General features: G+C 43.1%; 1 protein-coding gene across 2 annotated transcripts in view; it reads left to right on the forward strand.

The window, feature by feature from the left end:
• Nucleotides 1–18377, forward strand: part of LOC126199275 (myrosinase 1-like) — a 338624-nt gene that overhangs the window by 314222 nt on the left and 6025 nt on the right. For both annotated transcript variants that reach the window (XM_049936084.1, XM_049936085.1), the window contains exons 8-10: nt 10356–10507; nt 15819–15956; nt 17352–17458. In XM_049936084.1, coding sequence (XP_049792041.1) covers nt 10356–10507; nt 15819–15956; nt 17352–17458 — 397 coding nt within the window. The remainder of the gene's footprint in view (nt 1–10355; nt 10508–15818; nt 15957–17351; nt 17459–18377) is intronic.

Raw genomic sequence — 18377 nt, forward strand, 5'->3', positions numbered from 1 at the left:
GCAAAGCCAAAATTTTATCTAGTTATATGATATTTACGTATTAATATTATCTTTTATTTTTGTCTGTATTTTTTTGACGAATTTGGTGGTATTTTCACCACCAATGCTGGCAAAAATACCATCAAATTCTAGCCGTGGAGGAAGGGCATATGAAAGGTGGCTACACTGAGCCACAGCGCCAGAGATCGCTAGAGAGCATTGTTCCGCCACCTCCACTGGCAGTGATTATTGAGATGTCGTAGTGGCAGTGCTTGTCCAGGACTCGTAGTAGTCAGTTCGTGTTGAGATGTGCTAGTAGGGAGTGCTTGCTGAGATGTGATACTGAAAAGTTCTTGTTGAGATGTGGTAATAGCGAGTCGGTGTGGAGATATATTGTAATGATTAGAGTGATTTTGGTCAATATATGAAGGTAACGAAACTTGATTTATTTTTCATTATTTCCATGTTTTAAATAATGCGTCATTACAGGTTCAGTCAACAAAGCATCTGGCTTGTGTTCTTGGATTAGAGTGTAATTCTGGTTCTCTTGAGTAATTATGGTATTTTTATTTTCTTTAATTAATTCAGTATAAATGATATTTAAAATTTCTTGTGTTGTTGAAGAAGAACCGTGCCAGATGCGTACGTTGAGTCATACTTCCACACACAGAACAGTTATACTTGTGCTTTGGTTTCGTAGGTTTTATAGTTGCTGGGGACTTAATTAATTAATTGTGTTAATGAAAATTTTTATTTCATTCTTTGTTGTTGTTGCTATGCAGTCAGATTGCGTACAAAAATAGTCAGGGCCAACCGTTTACGAGACTTCGTAATCGGACAGACAGCTACTGAAGCAAAAAATTAAAATTATTTGCATTCTATTTTAATTAAGCCCCCATGCACTGTCCAGAATGTTCTTTAAACAAATAGCGAACAGCTGTGGCTCAGTGACATGCCACATTGTTATCCATAAAAGTTCCATCTCTGTTTCGGAACATAAAGCCCATGAATGGCTGCAGATGTTCTCCAAGTGGTCGAACATACACATTTCTAGTGAACGATCGGTTGATGGACCAGAGACCAGATCCAATTCATGTAAAGACAGCCCACACCATTGTGGAGCCACCACCAACTTGCACAGTGCATTGTTGACAACTTGGGTCCGTGGCTCCATGGCTTCGTGGCGTTTGCGTGACACTCGAACACTACCCTCATCTCCTACCAACAGAAATCCGGATTCATCTGTCAAGGCCATTGTTTTCCAGTCGTTTAGCATCCAACGGATATGATCGCGAGCCCAGGAGAGGCTGTACAGCTGATGTCGTGCTGTTAGCCCATTAATGCCAAATTTCGACTCATTGTCCTTACGGACGCGTCCATAGTACGTCCCACAATGATTTCTATGACTGTTTCACGCAGTGTTACTTGTCTGTTAGCACTGACAACTCTACGCTAACGCCGCTGCTTTCGGTCGTTAAGTGAATGCCGTTGGCCACTGCGTTTTCCGTGGTGTGAGGTACTGCCTGAAATGTGGTATTCTCGGCACTCTCTTGGCAGTGTGGATCTCTGAACCTTGAATTTCCTAACGAACTCCGCACATGAATAGTTTTTCTACTATTTATTTAGGCGGTCTTCCGATTAGTTGGCTCTGAGCACTATGGGACTCAACTGCTGTGGTCATCAGTCCCCTCTTCCGATTAGTAGGGACGTTAGGTGTGTATCTGGACGAGACATTATTGTCCACATTTCAGGATGTGAGAAAGCATCAAAGCTCGTGGATAAAGTAGCCTATATTGTAGCAAATCGTGTTTAGTGACAACTGATACCATTCTTATCTCTATAGACTCTTTGTATTCAATGTGTGGACGGTTAAACTTCCGCATTCTTTGAAGGATGCAGAGCAAGTTCTTAAAATCGTGTCTGGTGCCTACCGGACAACATCCGCAAAAAGTAATGCAGATAACTGTTAAATTACTCCCGTGAGTAAATAATGTATCTCTGGTCAATAGTAAAGAGTCTACTTCACTGCCATGGGAGGAAGACAATGTATAGTACTCTGTCAGACGTTAGGGAATTCCTTCGAAGGAGATGATGCACATGCTTACCAGACAATGGCCTTACCCTATTTATCTGTAGATGTTTAACGTAAATAGTAACGACAAATGCATTTGAGGAGGAACTGGAACACCTGGACACGTCGTGATAGAGTGACTCGATTAAAGGTTCAGATTTGATGGAGATACAATTCAAGGTGTCGTAGATCGTATGACAATAGACACGATAGAGAAGCATATGATGTTCTGAATAAGCTGTCAGATACATATTCTAGGAGACAGCTACGTGATTAATCTTCAGTGTCATCGTTAACTTCTGAAAGTACTGCGTCACTAAAAATCTACCATCAGGGGAGATAAAGCTAAGGGATAATGATTGATTTCAGCAGTTGGCACGGAGGACGATGATCCTTCTACGCTGATCAGCCAGAACATTATGTGGAGGTGGTATGTCCACCTTTGGTGTAGATAACAGCGGCCAAGCGTCACAGCATGGAAGCAATGAGGCTGCAGTGAGTTGGTACCACATCTGCACGCACAAGTTACCTAATCCCGTAAATTCTGGGGAGGGGGCGATGAACTCTGACGCCACGTTCAGTTACATCCCAGAAGTGTTTCATCGGGTTAAGATATGGCGAGTTGAGAGGACAGCACTTCAGTTGGACCTCGCCACTGTGTTCCTCGAACAACTCTAGCACTCTCCTGGCCGTGTGACGTTGCGCGTTGTCTTGCTGAAAAATGCGACTGCCATCGTCGTGAAGGGGCGTGCGTGATCTGCAGCCAGCGTCCAATGAACCTGTAGATGCCAGCGTGAATGTTCCCCAGAGCATAGTCGAGCCATCGGCAGCTGTCTCCGTCCATCAGTACAGGTGTCAAGGAGCTGTTCCCCTGGAAGACGACGGATTCGCGCCCTCACATTGGCATGATGAAGATATCGGGATTCTTCAGATCATGCAACGCCCAGCCACTGGGCCAACGTTCAGTGCCGATGGTCTCGTGCCCATTTCAGTCGTAGCTCCTGATGTCGTAGTGTTAAAACTGGCACCAGCAGTGTTCGATCCACTGTTTGTTCATATACACTTGTACTCTGGCCACATTAAAGTCTGATGTTAGTTTCGTCACAGTTCGCCGACTGTTCTGTTTTACCAGTATGCCCATCCTATGACCTCCGAGATCCGTTATGAGGGATGGCCGCCCGGCCCCATGACGTCTAGGACGTGGTTTCACATTGGTTTCGTCATGTGTTGAAGACACTCACCACAACACTCCTCGAACACTTGACATGTTCTATAAATTCCAAAAGTGCTCGTGCCGATCCTCTGGTCCATCATAATCTGCCCTTTGTCAAACTCAGATTGATCGCGCACCTTCTCCATTATACTCACGAACAGCACGCTCGCTGTTAGTACAAGCACCCTGCGTGTGTCTGACTAGTAGTCATTCCTCGCCATGTGACGCTACTATCGTCTGGAGGGTTTATATCGAGAGTAGGTTGGGGGTCATAATGTTCTGGGTCATCAGTGTGTGTACCTGCAGTCACGTCTACTGCGTTCCTGGCGAGTACCAGAATTTTCAGCTTGGTGAGTACTCCAGTAGAGGAATGGAAGGCGGGAGCCCGCATCTCGTGGTCGTGCGGTAGCGTTCTCGCTTCCCACGCCCGGGTTCCCGGGTTCGATTCCCGGCGGGGTCAGGGATTTTCTCTGCCTCGTGATGGCTGGGTGTTGTGTGCTGTCCTTAGGTTATTTAGATTTAAGTAGTTCTAAGTTCTAGGGGACTGATGACCATAGATGTTAAGTCCCATAGTGCTCAGAGCCTGGAAGGCGGGACGTCAGTAGGGGTTGCAGTCCTGGACAATAGAGGGGACCGAAGGTACATCCGGTGGGTGACACCTTGCATACCGCAAACATGAGGACCATTGCGAACATCCTCCAGTATGAATAAGTCACGTGTTCAGTGTCAGACGCCACGTGCCTCGAGTGCTGCAGCTTCCGGATACCCAATGACGGACTGCGACTGGTGGATCGCCCTTCTTTACGTGCAGATAAAGCAGCAGGATCACACATGATTTTATCTCATTACCTTTTTTATCTTTACTCCATTATTGGTAACTCATTTCAATTATGTCTAATGTGTATTTCTAGTTAGATCATTTAATCAGATAGTGCCTTATCAGCCTCATGTCCTTGCTGTCTCTCTTCCTTATCTAGATCACTTTCTTTCAGTGCTTTTATTTCTTTTTAAATAGTTAAGTGTGATGTTAGGTTTCTGAGCCGTATGTATAGTTATTTATAAAAAAAGGAAACAGTTTTATCTAAGCACTGTAGATATTCACAATAATAATGTTGATTGCTATGAAACACGTCATGCAGTAGCTTCTGTGAGGCAGGTCATATGCAAACACAGCCACTAGTAAACAAATAAAAAAAAAACACTCAAGATAATTTTCGTGAGAAATGAAATATTGTTTCGATGTTATTAATGCTTCATCTACATTTCTTCAGCATACCAATTTACACGAAGTGTTTCCCCGTACAATCACGTCATTACAATAGTATTAATAACACCAGCTGAATCACCCACTAAGCCCGCTGGGCAAAACAGGTAATTAGGATTGTGGAAATGGCCAAATAAGGTTGGGGGCAGTTTCACCTTAAAATTGTAACCAAAGGTTACAAACGTGGTAAACCACAATGGAGTATGTATTAGCTGTCAAAATTACACACCATGTTGGTCAGCGACAACAGGTGAGGACAGAACGCTGTCTGAAATTACGTTAGTGGCCAGAGCAGGTAACCAGAACACTAACGGCCACAAGGCAGAAAATTCCGCTGGTGCACTCAAATTGTAGTCAACCAAAATAGTTAACTGCACCTCATGGCGGCTAAATTGCAGCACTATAAACACTTGGTGTTGCTCACACGAAAACCTCCCGAACAGCAAACCACCGAAACGAACTATCATAACATGAATGGACTTGGTTTGGGTAGTTGAAACCACTACCCAACTTTGACGTCCTGGGTAGGTCAACCACGAAGCTCGTAGCGATCGGACAGCTCCACAAACGCTTCGTCACCTGCGCAGGGACCGGCAGCGGACCCAGCCGACTGCACCGCGCGGAGACAACTTCCCTAGTCCGCAGCAACCGACCGACTGCCTGCTGGTCCGTCTGCGACGGCGCCTCCGTCGCGACTGCACCGCTGGTGCGTCTCCCACTCACTTCCAGACACACGACGGCGGAAATACTGCTCGGACCCAACCATACAGGGGAAACACGCCCACTGGCTAAGTGACATCCCTGCACAAGGAAAGGGCCGACCCAAGTTCCACAAGATGGTAATTGAAGGGGCCCAGAAGCGCTTAGGGAACCAGTTAGACGTCGCCCGATGAGACGACCGACTTCTCAGAGCCAGTATGCCGACAACATTTAAAATAATCGTTAGTGGAACTAACGCCAACTACACACACAACTTGACAAACGCACGAAGATCTGAACGATACAACAGCAACTAAGCACGCAAGAAGACAAATCGGAGTCGATGCACACACACACACACAGCCGACTCAAGAACTATCGACGAGCCAAAACGCGTCGTCCGGTAGGACGACCAACCGACGATCCACGAAGACCGTGGCCCGGCTCAAGTGATGCGTGGCGGCAATGGTCGGACGAGCCATGTCGACGCAGAGCTCACTGCTGCTCCAACCCGACTGCACCAGTGCCGCATTGCAACTCCCCGACTGGCAGTCCGGACTGCGCTCCAGACACGTTCCCACTGACTGGCAGCTCGAAGTCGCGCCCCTAACTCCCTATCCGGAACCCCTTACGACAGACAACGACCGGGAAGTAATAGCAGTCGAGCAAAGATACTACAAGAGGCGATATATGGATACGCGCTGCTAGCGCCGGTCACGGTCAGGCAAAGCAGCAAGTCAGTGACAGTAGTAATTTAAATTAACGTAGTGAGGTGGAAGTACGTTAAAAACAGAGTGTAAAATACTTGATGGCGGGAACACGCCAGGCTCACCAGCTAACAAAAATCTGGAAACGGGATGTGTCCACAATTCATCTTTATGACGGACTGAACTCTGCTGGGAACACTTTCTACATAGTACTTCAATATCTGTGGAGGGATGGTAGTCCATTCTTCCTGAAGAGCCCAACCCAGAAAAGGTACTGATGTTGGACGTTGGGGTCTGGAGCGAAAACGGCCTTCTAACTAATCCCAGACGGATTCCGCAGGATTCGGGTAGGGGCTCTGGGGAGGAAGGTTATTTTTCACAAACTTTGGCCTCACAGATGCTACTTTATGACAGGGTTCATTAACGTATTGATACAATCATCGTCTCCGAACTGTTCCCCTGTTGTACTCAGTACACAGTGCTGTAAAATATGCTCATAAACTTCGACGTTTAACATTTTCTTAAGTGGAATGATGGAACCACACTTTGTCCGTGAAGAACACCCCTGTACCGCAACATCACCTCCTCTGTACTTCACTGTTGGCAATACACGCGATGACAGGTGAGGTTCTGCAGGAATTCGCCAAATCCAAACACTTTGATTGGATTGCCACAGGGTACGAGTATAACGTGATTAATCACTCCAAATCACTCACTTCCAGTCGTCCACTGCCCAGTGACATCGCTGTTTACACCAATTGAAGCATCGCTTATCACTGACAATAAAAACGAGTGGTTCATGAGGATCTGCTCTACTATTGTACCCCGTCCGTAGGCACAGTTACTGTGCTAGCTGGACTGTACGCAGGCCTTCGGTTCCGACGAGTGATACTTGTCGCTTATTTCATGCAATCTTTTTTTATAAACATCCACCACAATGCTCGACGGTCTTTGCTCGTCAGAATATGATGTCTGCGTGGTCTCGGTTTAGGTGTGATTGTTCTTTCGCATTTCCACCTGACAATCACGTCAGCAACCGTCGACCTGGGCAGCTTTAGAAGGTTCATGTGGCCCTGGTGTATGTGTTACTCACGTGACATCCAGTGACTAGTTCACATTCACGGTGACTATCTGTCCTCACCAACCCCTTCTTCTGTTACAGCTTCTGTAGTGAGAACGCATTACTCCCCTCCTCCTTTTATATTGGCGGTTCCGCCTCTTCTGACATCCAATGGTCAGTTTACGTAATTAAATTGTAATCTATTTGAAATCACTAATCAAAACACTTCCGCGATATTTGAAGTAGCTAAAGAAGTCTTTTTGGAGGAGAGACACCGGTTCCTCACGGTGGACTTATATTTACCTCTACAGGCCCGCTGCACCTGCGTGCCCACTGCCGTCGCTACAGAAGATGCCGCGTGTTCCCCTGACGGTTCCCGCCTTCCATGATTTTCGTGTTAGCTTGTTATTGCCAGCCGCTGCACTAAGAGCCCTCTACAATTTCGCAAAGCTTCTCTGTGCAAAGACTTGTATGTGTAAACACAGGTCCGTTTGAAAGTTGGCGGTACTGTTAAAGTTAGTATTACTGTTACCAGACTGGTATTACGAAAGGGATGGGAACATGCCTTCAGTTCCATTAAGTAGTCGTCACTTCTCTAATAATTCAGATTTTAGCATCTCGGGGAGCTTAGTGTGAAATAACGAGACCTTGTGGCGTTTCTGTCGCACTTTCCCCCCACATAACATTTTTATTCTACTTCTCTGCTTCTACTTGCTATCAATCAGATAAGAACATTCAATAAAAGGAAGGTAGGGAGAAATACCGTGCACCGGGTTGTGTGGCAGATGGTTTCTCAACGTGGGAACGCGTCTGTTAGCGGTGACTGTGTATGATGGAGTACCGTATGGACTGCCGGAAATCACATATTGTGCGTGGCGCGTAGCAGAACATTTTTGTTAGTTAATATTTGTTATTACAACACTGCTACGCTCCTCCAGCCATACCGTCAACATTAGTTGCCCTGACAGAAGGTTAATAATAATTTCTTAAAGTAAACTAAAGTAAAAACGTGAATGAGAGAACATTTTAGCTTAGTTGGTGAAAGACGATGGACACATTAGATGCGGGCACTGAATAAGCAGGCGCCAGACTGTTACAGTAACTCACTAAGAGTCTCTTACCACGTACGAACGAATCAATAAGAGGAATGCGATGTCGATAATTATTCGTATCAATTAACAGTGACTCGGAAAATGTTTGTGAGTACCAATCCACCTAGATGTTTTATATCAGTGTCTTGGTGAACGGTCATGTGAAGTTTTGAACATCTTGTAATACTGTAAATCAGTAGAGTGTGTCTTGTTGCGGTGCTCTGAATGTAGTTAGCTTCCTCGAAATTTGCTTTAATAAATGAACATAATCAGGTTCTTACTTACGTCTCTTGATTACTGGTAAACGGCAATGAATAAAAATCAAGTGGCATCGTATGTTTTGATAATTTCGTACCAATGGATTTTCTCCTACGGTGCCACTTCGATTTAGCACAGTTCGTTGTTTGCATGTTGAATCCTGCGCCTGCATGGAGAAGAAGCCGATCGGGACGAGATTTGCGAGACATCTCTAAGAGAAGCGTGGTAGGCAACCCAAAGTCAGCCATGTTAGCAAAGTGATAAGACGTACCGTTGTCGACTGTAGGATTGATTGAACCTGGCGTTTCTGTAAGGTGGATAGGGAAACGGAGAGGTAGTTCAGCATTATAATACACTACTGGCCATTAAAATTGCTACACCACGAAGATGAAGTGCTACAGATGCGAAATTTAACCGACAGGAAGAAGATGCTGTGATATGCAAATGATTAGCTTTTCAGAGCATTAACACAAGTTTGGCGCCGGTGGCGACACCTGCAACGTGCGGACATAAGGAAAGTTTCCAACTGATTTCTCATATACAAACAGCAGTTGACCGGTGTTGCCTGGTGAAACGTTGTTGTGATGCCTCATGTAAGGAGGAGAAATGCGTACCATCACGTTTCCGACTTTGATAAAGGTCGGATTGTAGCCTATCACGATTGCGGTTTATCGTATCGCGACATTGCTGCTCGCGTTGGTCGAGATCCAATGACTGTTAGCAGAATATGGAATCGGTGGGTTCAGGAGGGTAATACGGAACGCCGTGCTGGATGCCAACGGCCTCGTATCACTAGCAGTCGAGATGACAGGCATCTTATCCGCATGGCTGTAACGCATCGTGCAGCCACGTCCCGATCCCTGAGTCAACACATGGGCACATTTGCAAGACAACAACCATCTGCACAAACAGATCGACGACGTTTGCAGCAGCATGAACTATCAGCTCGGAGACCATGGCTGCGGTTACCCTTGACGCTGCATCACAGACAGAAGTGCCTGCGATGGTGTACTCAACGGTGAACCTGGGTGCACGAATGGCAAAACGTCATTTTTTTCGGACGAATCCAGGTTCTGTTTACAGCATCATGATGGTCGCATCCGTGTTTGGCGACATCGCGGTGAACGCACATTGGAAGCGTGTATTCGTCATCGCCATACTGGCGTATCACCCGGCGTGATGGTATGGGGTGCCATTGGTTACGCGTGTCGGTCACCTCTAGTTCGCATTGACGGCACTTTGAACAGTGGACGTTACATTTCAGACGTGTTACGACCCGTGGCTCTACCCTTCATTCGATCCCTGCGAAACCCTACATTTCAGCAGGATAATGCACGACCGCATGTTACAGGTCCTGTACGGGCCTCTCTGGATACAGAAAATGTTCGACTGCTGACCTGGCCAGCACATTCTGCAGATCTCTCATCAATTGAAAACGTCTGGTCAATGGTGGCCGAGCAACTGGCTCGTCACAATACGCCATTCACTACTCTGTGGTATCGTGTTGAAGCTGCACGGGCAGCTGTACCTGTACACGCCATCCAATCTCTGTTTGACTCAATGCCCAGGCCTATCAAGGCCGTTGTTACGGCCAGAGGTGGTTGTTCTGGGTACTGATTACTCAGGATCTATGCACCGAAATTGCGTGAAAATGTAATCACATGTCAGTTCTAGTATAATATATTTGTCCAATGAATACCAGTTTATCAACTGCATTTCTTCTTGGTGTAGCAGTTTTAATGGCCAGTAATGTAATAATCCACCTTCGCCACTCCTCTATTTTTTTTAAACGATACAACCTCTCGTCACGTTTGTGGCCGATGGAGCTCAAACGGTTTAAGTCAATAGAAAAACCGAAATATTCATTACCAGCCATTAGTTCTTTATTTGGAGATACTCAGACAGACAGACAGACAGAGAGAGAGAGAGAGAGAGAGAGAGAGAGAGAGAGACCTCCACACACAATCTCGTTACCTCTCATAAGAGAGTGACAGGCGATGTTTTCGTTCGCAGGCTCGGCGGACTACTTCTCGCTGAACCACTACACGACAAACCTGGCAGAGGACGGCGAGCAAGCTGACCAGTACCCGTCGCACGAGTGGGACACCGGCGTGGTCACCTCGTTTGACCCGAGCTGGCCCAACTCCTCCTACAACATCATGAAGGTGGTTATCTCTGTCCTGAGCACACCATTTCTTTATATCGTACCTAAATTTGTGAACTAGTTCATAGTGCAAGGATACAAAACATAAATCCATTTAGTTCTCTTCTTGAACAGCTTCTCTAATTTTTATTCCTCCTGGCTATCATCCGTTTTCTTTAGTAGAAGGAAATTTACCATTTATCCTCTCAATTGAACAATTTCCCACGCATTACGACATTACTTCTGTGTAGTAGTTTTAAAATAAACTGTTTAGTAATTGCCAGACTAAGTGTCTCGTTTGGACCACGAAGACGTCGGATATCATGTGTAGGGGATGTATCATAAGTAACATAATTAATGGTGTAAAGCCATACTGTTGAAAAGTATGGGATACTAGATGCAAAAGTGTCTCAGTCAAAATAGCTCTGCAAACGAACCGTCTGCGAGATAGTTTGCGACTTTCTGTTTATCAGCCACTGCTAACTTGATTCAGTGTAAATGTGATCCCAATTAGGTAAACTTTTCGTCATTCCATTATACAGCTGACGGTGATTCATATTCGCAGCTGCGAATACATTAACGTATTTCATAACGGCATGCGTAAGCGAAAGACCACTGCGTCCTACTTCTCAACAATACAGGCACTTATAACAATACCTCCACTAACAGTTAATCAGTTCAAAAATTATCACGTCGCGCACTCAAAGTATGATCTTTTTATTGCGCAACTATAAGGTCTTTAATGTGGCAGGTATTGCTACGTCAATTGATTACAGTCACTGAAGAAAATTAACAATAATATCACTTATCTTGTATTTGCAATCCAACGACGATCTCGCTCTGGCTTTGGCTCGTAATTAAAATTGTTATCTAGCTAGCATGGCTATCGCTGATGGTGCGGTAGGCACTCGGATATTAATTACGCCGACTTGAAGAACTTGCGAAGACAATCTTTCAGGATTAATTTGATGATTTCTGTTTTTCATTGCAATGTGCTTCATGCTTTTTTAAACAACGGTCACTTGAAAATAATTCTAGACACTTTTCACAAAAATTCATATTTATTAAACTGTTTTTACTTTCTCATGTTCAAAACATTACTTCGTCATACAATTTGGCAGCCGTTACTGCTCTTAATAAAACTCACAACATTTTTCATTGTCCACAACTCAGACTCACCTTTTCATTTCCAGCAGAAAGTCAGTTGTTGTTGTTGTGGTCTTCAGTCTTGAGACTGGTTTGATGCAGCTCTCCATGCTACTCTATCCTGTGCAAGCTTCTTCATCTCCCAGTACCTACTGCAGCCTACATCCTTCTGAATCTGCTTGGTGTATTCATCTCTTGGTCTCCCTCTACGATTTTTACCCTCTACGCTGCCCTCCAATGCTAAATTGGTGATCCCTTGATGCCTCAGAACATGTCCTACCAACCGATCCGTTCTTCTAATCAAGTTGTGCCAAAAACTTCTCTTCTCCCCAATCCTATTCAACACCTCCTCATTAGTTACGTGATCTACCCATCTAATCTTCAGCATTCTTCTGTAGCACCACATTTCGAAAGCTTCTATTCTCTTCTTGTCTAAACTATTTATCGTCCATGTTCTACTTCCATACATGGCTACACTCCATACAAATACTTTCAGAAACGACTTCCTGACACTTAAATCTATACTCGATGTTAACAAATTTCTCTTCTTCAGAAACGCTGTCCTGGCCATTGCCAGTGTACATTTTATATCCTCTCTACTTCGACCATCATCAGTTATTTTGCTCCCCAAATAGCAAAACTCCTTTACTATTTTAAGTGTCTCATTTCCTAATCTAATTCCCTCAGCATCACCCGACTTAATTCGACTACATTCCATTATCCTCGTTTTTCTTTTGTTAATGTTCATCTTATATCCTCCTTTCAATACACTATCCATTGCGTTCAACTGCTCTTCCAAGTCCTTTGCTGTCTCTGACAGAATTACAATGTCAACGGCGAACCTCAAAGTTTTTATTTCTTCTCCATGGATTTTAATACCTACTCCAAATTTTTCTTTTGTTTTTGTGGTGTCACCGCCAGACACCACACTTGCTAGGTGGTAGCTTAAATCGGCCGCGGTCCATTAGTACATGTCGGACCCGCGTGTCGCCACTGTCAGGATCGCAGACCGAGCGCCACCACAAGGCAGGTCTAGAGAGACGTACTAGCACTCGCCCCAGTTGTACGGACGACATTGCTAGCGACTACACGTACGAAGCCTTTCTCTCAATTGCCGAGAGACAGTTAGAATAGCCTTCAGCTAAGTCCATGGCTACGACCTAGCAAGGCGCCATTAGTTACTTCATGAATCTAAAGAGTCTCACTTGTATCATCAAGAATGCTGTATACCAAAGGACGATATAAAAGTTAAGTGTTCTAGTAGCTACGTTCTTTTCTTTATCACATTCATCACGTATCCTGTTCCAGATTTAACGCCAGACGGCGTGAGTTGACGCGTGCCCTTTCGGCTACTTCACTGTGGACTGGCTGCCTTGTCAGTCCACTACAGTTTTCTTCACTGCTTGCTCAATATACAGATTGAATAACAACGGGGAGAGACTACAACCCTGTCTCACTCCCTTCCCAACCACTGCTTCCCTTTCATGTCCCTCGACTCTTATAACTGCCATCTGGTTTCTGTACAAATTGTAAATACCCTTTCGCTCCCTGTATTTTATCCCTGCCACCATCAGAATTTGAAAGAGAGTATTCCAGTCAACATTGTCAAAAGCTTTCTCTAAGTCTACAAATGCTAGAAACGTAGGTTTGCCTTCCCTTAATCTACCTTCTAAGATAAGTCGTAGGGTCAGTATTGCCTCACGTGTTCCAATATTTCTACGGAATCCAAACTGATCTTCCCCTAGGTCGGCTTCTACTAGTTTCTCCATTCGTCTGTAAAGAATTCGCGTTAGTATTTTGCAGCCGTGACTTATTAAACTGATAGTTCGGTAATTTTCACATCTGTCAACACCTGCTTTCTTTGGGATTGGAATTATTATATTCTTCTTGAAGTCTGAAATTCAGAAAGTCAAGACTGTTCATATTCAAGACAAAAACTTGACTACTCTGTACGCTTCCGCGCCAAAAGTCACAGGCCAGCATCAAAGATAACAATAAGTACAAAGATATTCACACTAGATATTATATCGATTTCAACATCTCAAAATATCGACGTACATACATATTAAAATGAAACCAAATTTGAATAGAGTGAAAAATATGAGACATTACGTAGAAAAATATTCATTAATCTACGGTATAGAAATATAGGGTTGGCGGGTAGTAATGGTTTCGCAGATAAAGAAACATTACACATGCATTACCGTAATTATCCGCCGACATCGAGCAAGCGACATTCAATTAAAATGTCTTCCCTGTAAAGAAATATACATAATGAAAGCACGAGTGCACGTTGTAGACAAATGGCTGACGACAGATAGAAGTTTGGATTTGGTCGTGAGTCGTGCTCGGATAGCCTAAGGTAACCGCTTGCGATAAGCGGGAAATGCAGGTCCGAAACCTGATGCCGCACAAATTTTCACTGTCATCTTTCCATTATACAGCTGTTGGTTGTCCGTAGTCTTAATTTCGAATACAGTTCATGTACTGGAATGTCGCATCCATTCTGTAAACAACTCCACGTCTAGAGAAGGTAAACAAAGATCACACGACGGACCGGCTTGCGGTATTCATGCAGTGACGTCGGTAGTGCCTGATAACGAGGAAGCCGCAACTGTTTCGCAAACGGTTCGTTCGCGGATTTGCGCCTACTTAGACGTGTTTTTTCGACTATATGGGTTTACGCCATTACTTACGATACACCTTGTATTTGTGAGATCTCTTCTTGTGGGGTTCTACGTGTGCCTGCACTGACAGGACTACTGTTGCAGTTGCGAACATAGATTTCTAAATTTGTAATCCAACGAAATATACAGCACTGCAGGAATCGTGCGACAGTTGTACAGTGGTATACGAAATTATAGGAAAAGGATATGAAAGTTGAAAAACTGTAAGATACAGCAAACGTCCATGAGAGGTTTGGCGTTTTGAAGGAATAATTAATGGAAAGAAACTACTTTTATTACTGTTGTTTGTAATGACATCCACAGAAAGTTGAGATAAAATGTTAAGCAGCCAAAATACACATTACCCACATTTCTTGGTGTGGCGACTTTCCGCAGGCAGTATATAAATATTTGCTTAATAACATGAAATACCTTTTCCTTGTTGCAATATAATATTTATTTACGTTTCAGTTGTCTTTTGCCTTTAATATAAGAAACTTCTTCAGTGGATTTTGGCAGGTCAGACGAGTAACCAAGAATTCACTGAAGATGTCTTTACTATGTCAGGTTAAACGCCCTGAAACGAAAATAAGTATAGTATTGCAGCAAGAAAAAGGGGTTTGAACTTATAAGCCGAATATTAACACTATCCATTTGTTGTTTAACCAGTTTCCAGCCAGATCGAATCTTTGACTAATTTAATTTTAAGTCATCATGAAATGCTGTAAATAAAATGGAATAACACAAAATGAGAAACAGGAGGACAATCTGTAACATTGTCGTATAAATGAAGCGGCTGACGCCCAACTGAAGTTTGTGTGTCAGTTTATATCGTAAGGGTACTGGTTATCTTATCGGTTTTTGACTTTATTTCCAGTATCTGATGCTGGCTGTGCGACGGAACATGTTATGCATTAGCAGTTGAACTAGTTATTGTTGCACCATAGAGAGAAATTACAGTAAACACTTCAAATATAAATAGTGAATGATAAATGAAATTTATTTCTTCTATTGAAAAACAAGAGAACTATCACAACGAAGGCAGATATATGTGTGAAGAGCATGAAATTTCCATACAGAAGAACAAATACTTGTAATAATACTGCAAAACTCAGTACAAAAATATGGCTGCGCCACCAAGGAATGGATCAAATATTACATACAAAATAAAATAATGTAAATAATAAATTTGTATCTAGTATGAATGTCAGTCTCATTTTTTGATTGTAAAATAGTGATCGTCAGTCTGGAAATAAGTTAACTTGTAATTAACGTTGCACTTCATCTTCAGGGACCGTTATGCTTTTCAAGTAAAGAAGTATTTAAGATCCTTATTACCAATTTTTTTTTTTTTTTTTTTTTTTTTTTTGCAACGTCGCCTTGATAATCCGTTAAGGCACTTTCTAACAAGCTGCCTCGATCATCACCTTCTAAGAAACTGCCTTGAGTTTTACGAATATGACGACGAGTACTTCAGTCACTTACTTTAGAACACCACATGACCCTTGTCTCGCACTCTAGGTTGTGCCCTGGGGCTTTCGCGGCCTTCTGAAGTGGGTCGCCAACGAGTACGATACTAAGATGGGAATATTCATTACCGAGAACGGATTTGCAGACACAGGAGAAATCAACGATACCAATCGTCAGAATTATTACACGGTAAGAACATTCAGTAGTTAGTTTCAATGATAGTTGTATTTTAATTATCTTCAAAGTATTTTCAGGAACTCATACGTGTTAGAAACCAAGTGACGGATTTTCAATTGCTAAGACTACATTTACAAGTAAGATTATGGTGCACGAATGTTCCTCAGAACATTGATCCTGGTCGAGGTGTTAACAGCAATTATTCTGGATTTATTCCTTGAAACCTATACAACTATTTTATTCTCCCAAAAACTTTAGAATGGGCAAAAATTTGTTGTAGTTTCCACTAAAAGCCCGCGGAAAAGTACATATTGAATGAAAACAGTAATACAGCGTCAGTTATAACAATAACCGCCGAGGGCTAGGGTTACAAGTTGAATGGTGACAATAATACAGAAAAGTTTCTTCTCCGATTTTTCTTTAAAATCAAAGCCCTGCCTAAAGTAAGGTATATAATGATGGAGGATCGTCAATGAGCTCGGTGTAATCTTAAGACAATGAGAGCTATACCTCGAATCGTGTGCTGTGGCCGAAGCTCCATGATAAGTGACGGCTGTGATGTCACAGCTACTAAACACAACGTAACAGAATTAGAAATACATGTGTGTTGATGGTGGCTAGTGAAATGCACAGATGGACGTGAATGTAAATATGTATCAAATTCTTTACACGTCCGGGCTCTAGATTTCTACCGATACGACGTTAATTTACCAACGTCACGGGGGAGCAATGTGTGCCAATGACTGCTGCTTTCATAAAGAATAAAGAATTGTTTGTGTTAAAGGATTTGTTTCATAACTAATTAGCCATTTTATTTTAATAACATGTATTGAGGTAGAACAAATGTGTATTAGTGGTTCTTTAAATGTTGTAGTAGTGCTCCAAATATTACACACAATCGTAAACTGTTGAAAAATTTATACTTAAATTTATCCATGGTATATGAAACCGACAGATCACTGACTGCATTACAAATTTATGACACAGATTTTACTTTTCTATACGCTTTCTACTAACAGTTATTAGCACGACGCGTTTCGGCAGCACGCTTCATTATCAGGTGCAATATAGTTAAGTATCCATTAATTTGAAATGTGATGACGATTATTTTGTAGGTGTGCCAGTGAGGTCATGTAGCGAAAATTGTTGAATTTCAGTGCAATGAGATTACTCACTGGTACACTCAGCAAATAATCCTCATCACTCTTCAAATTTATGTGCGTGAAGCGTTAATGTAGCTGATGGTGGCAGCATGCTGCCGAGATGTGTCACGCCAATAAATGTTATTAAAAAGTGAATTAAGCAGTAAAACGTACTTTATGAATTGATAGTAAATTTCATGATATGAGTCATTGTATGCAATTCGCAGACTGCAAGAATAATTATAACATGCTTCACCTTTTACAGTCGTACTTGAGGGAGATGCTGAACGCCATGTACCTCGATGGTGTCAACGTCATTGGTTACACAGCGTGGAGTCTTCTAGACAACTACGAATGGATGAGAGGATACACGTGCGTATTGAAACCTATCCACTAATGAAACATATTTCTGTAAGTAGGGTAAAAGAATGGACCCACAGCCCAATATCCCTAACTTTGGTTTGGCGCAGAATCCTTGAAAATATTCTCAGTTCGAATATAATAAACTTTATTGAGATTGAGAACCTTATGTCCACGAATCAGCGTGGTTTTGGAAAGCATAAGTAGTGCGAAACTCAGCTTGCTCTTTTGTCACATAATATACTGCAACTATGGATTAAGTGCATCAGGCAGATGCTACACTTTTAGATTTCCGGAAGACTTTTGACATGGTGCTGCTAACGAAGGTACAATCATGTGGAATAAGCCCACAGTATGTGAGTAGCTCTAAGACTTCATAAGTAATAGAACCCAATATGTTTTTCATCAGACTCAGGGGTATCGTCAGGAGTGCTCCAGGGAAGTGTGATAGGACCGCCGCTGTTCTCTCTTTACATAAATGATTTGGCGGACAGGGTGGGCAGCGATCTGCGGTTGTTTACTGATGATGCTGTGGCGTACGGTAAGGCGTCGAAGTTGAGTGACTGTGGGAAGATACAAGGCAATTTAGACAAAATTTCTGGTTGGTATGATGAATAGCAGCTAGCTCTAAATGTAGAAAAATGTAAATTAATACGGATGAGTAGGAAGACCAAACCTGTAAGATTCGGATGCAATATTACTTGTGTTCTGCTTGACACAGTCAAGTCGTTTAAATATCTGGCGATATGAAATGGAACGAGCATGTGAGATCTGCGGTGGATTTCTGTCTACTGAGAGAATTTTAGGAAAGAGTGGTTTAGGTGTAAAAGAGACCGCGTAAAGGACGCTGGGGCGACCTATTGTTGGGTACTGCTCGAGTGTTTGGGAATCGGACCAGGTCGGACTGAAGGAAGACATCGAAGCAATTCAC

Source organism: Schistocerca nitens, chromosome 8 (assembly GCF_023898315.1).
Source record: "Schistocerca nitens isolate TAMUIC-IGC-003100 chromosome 8, iqSchNite1.1, whole genome shotgun sequence".
Taxonomy (NCBI): domain Eukaryota; kingdom Metazoa; phylum Arthropoda; class Insecta; order Orthoptera; family Acrididae; genus Schistocerca; species Schistocerca nitens.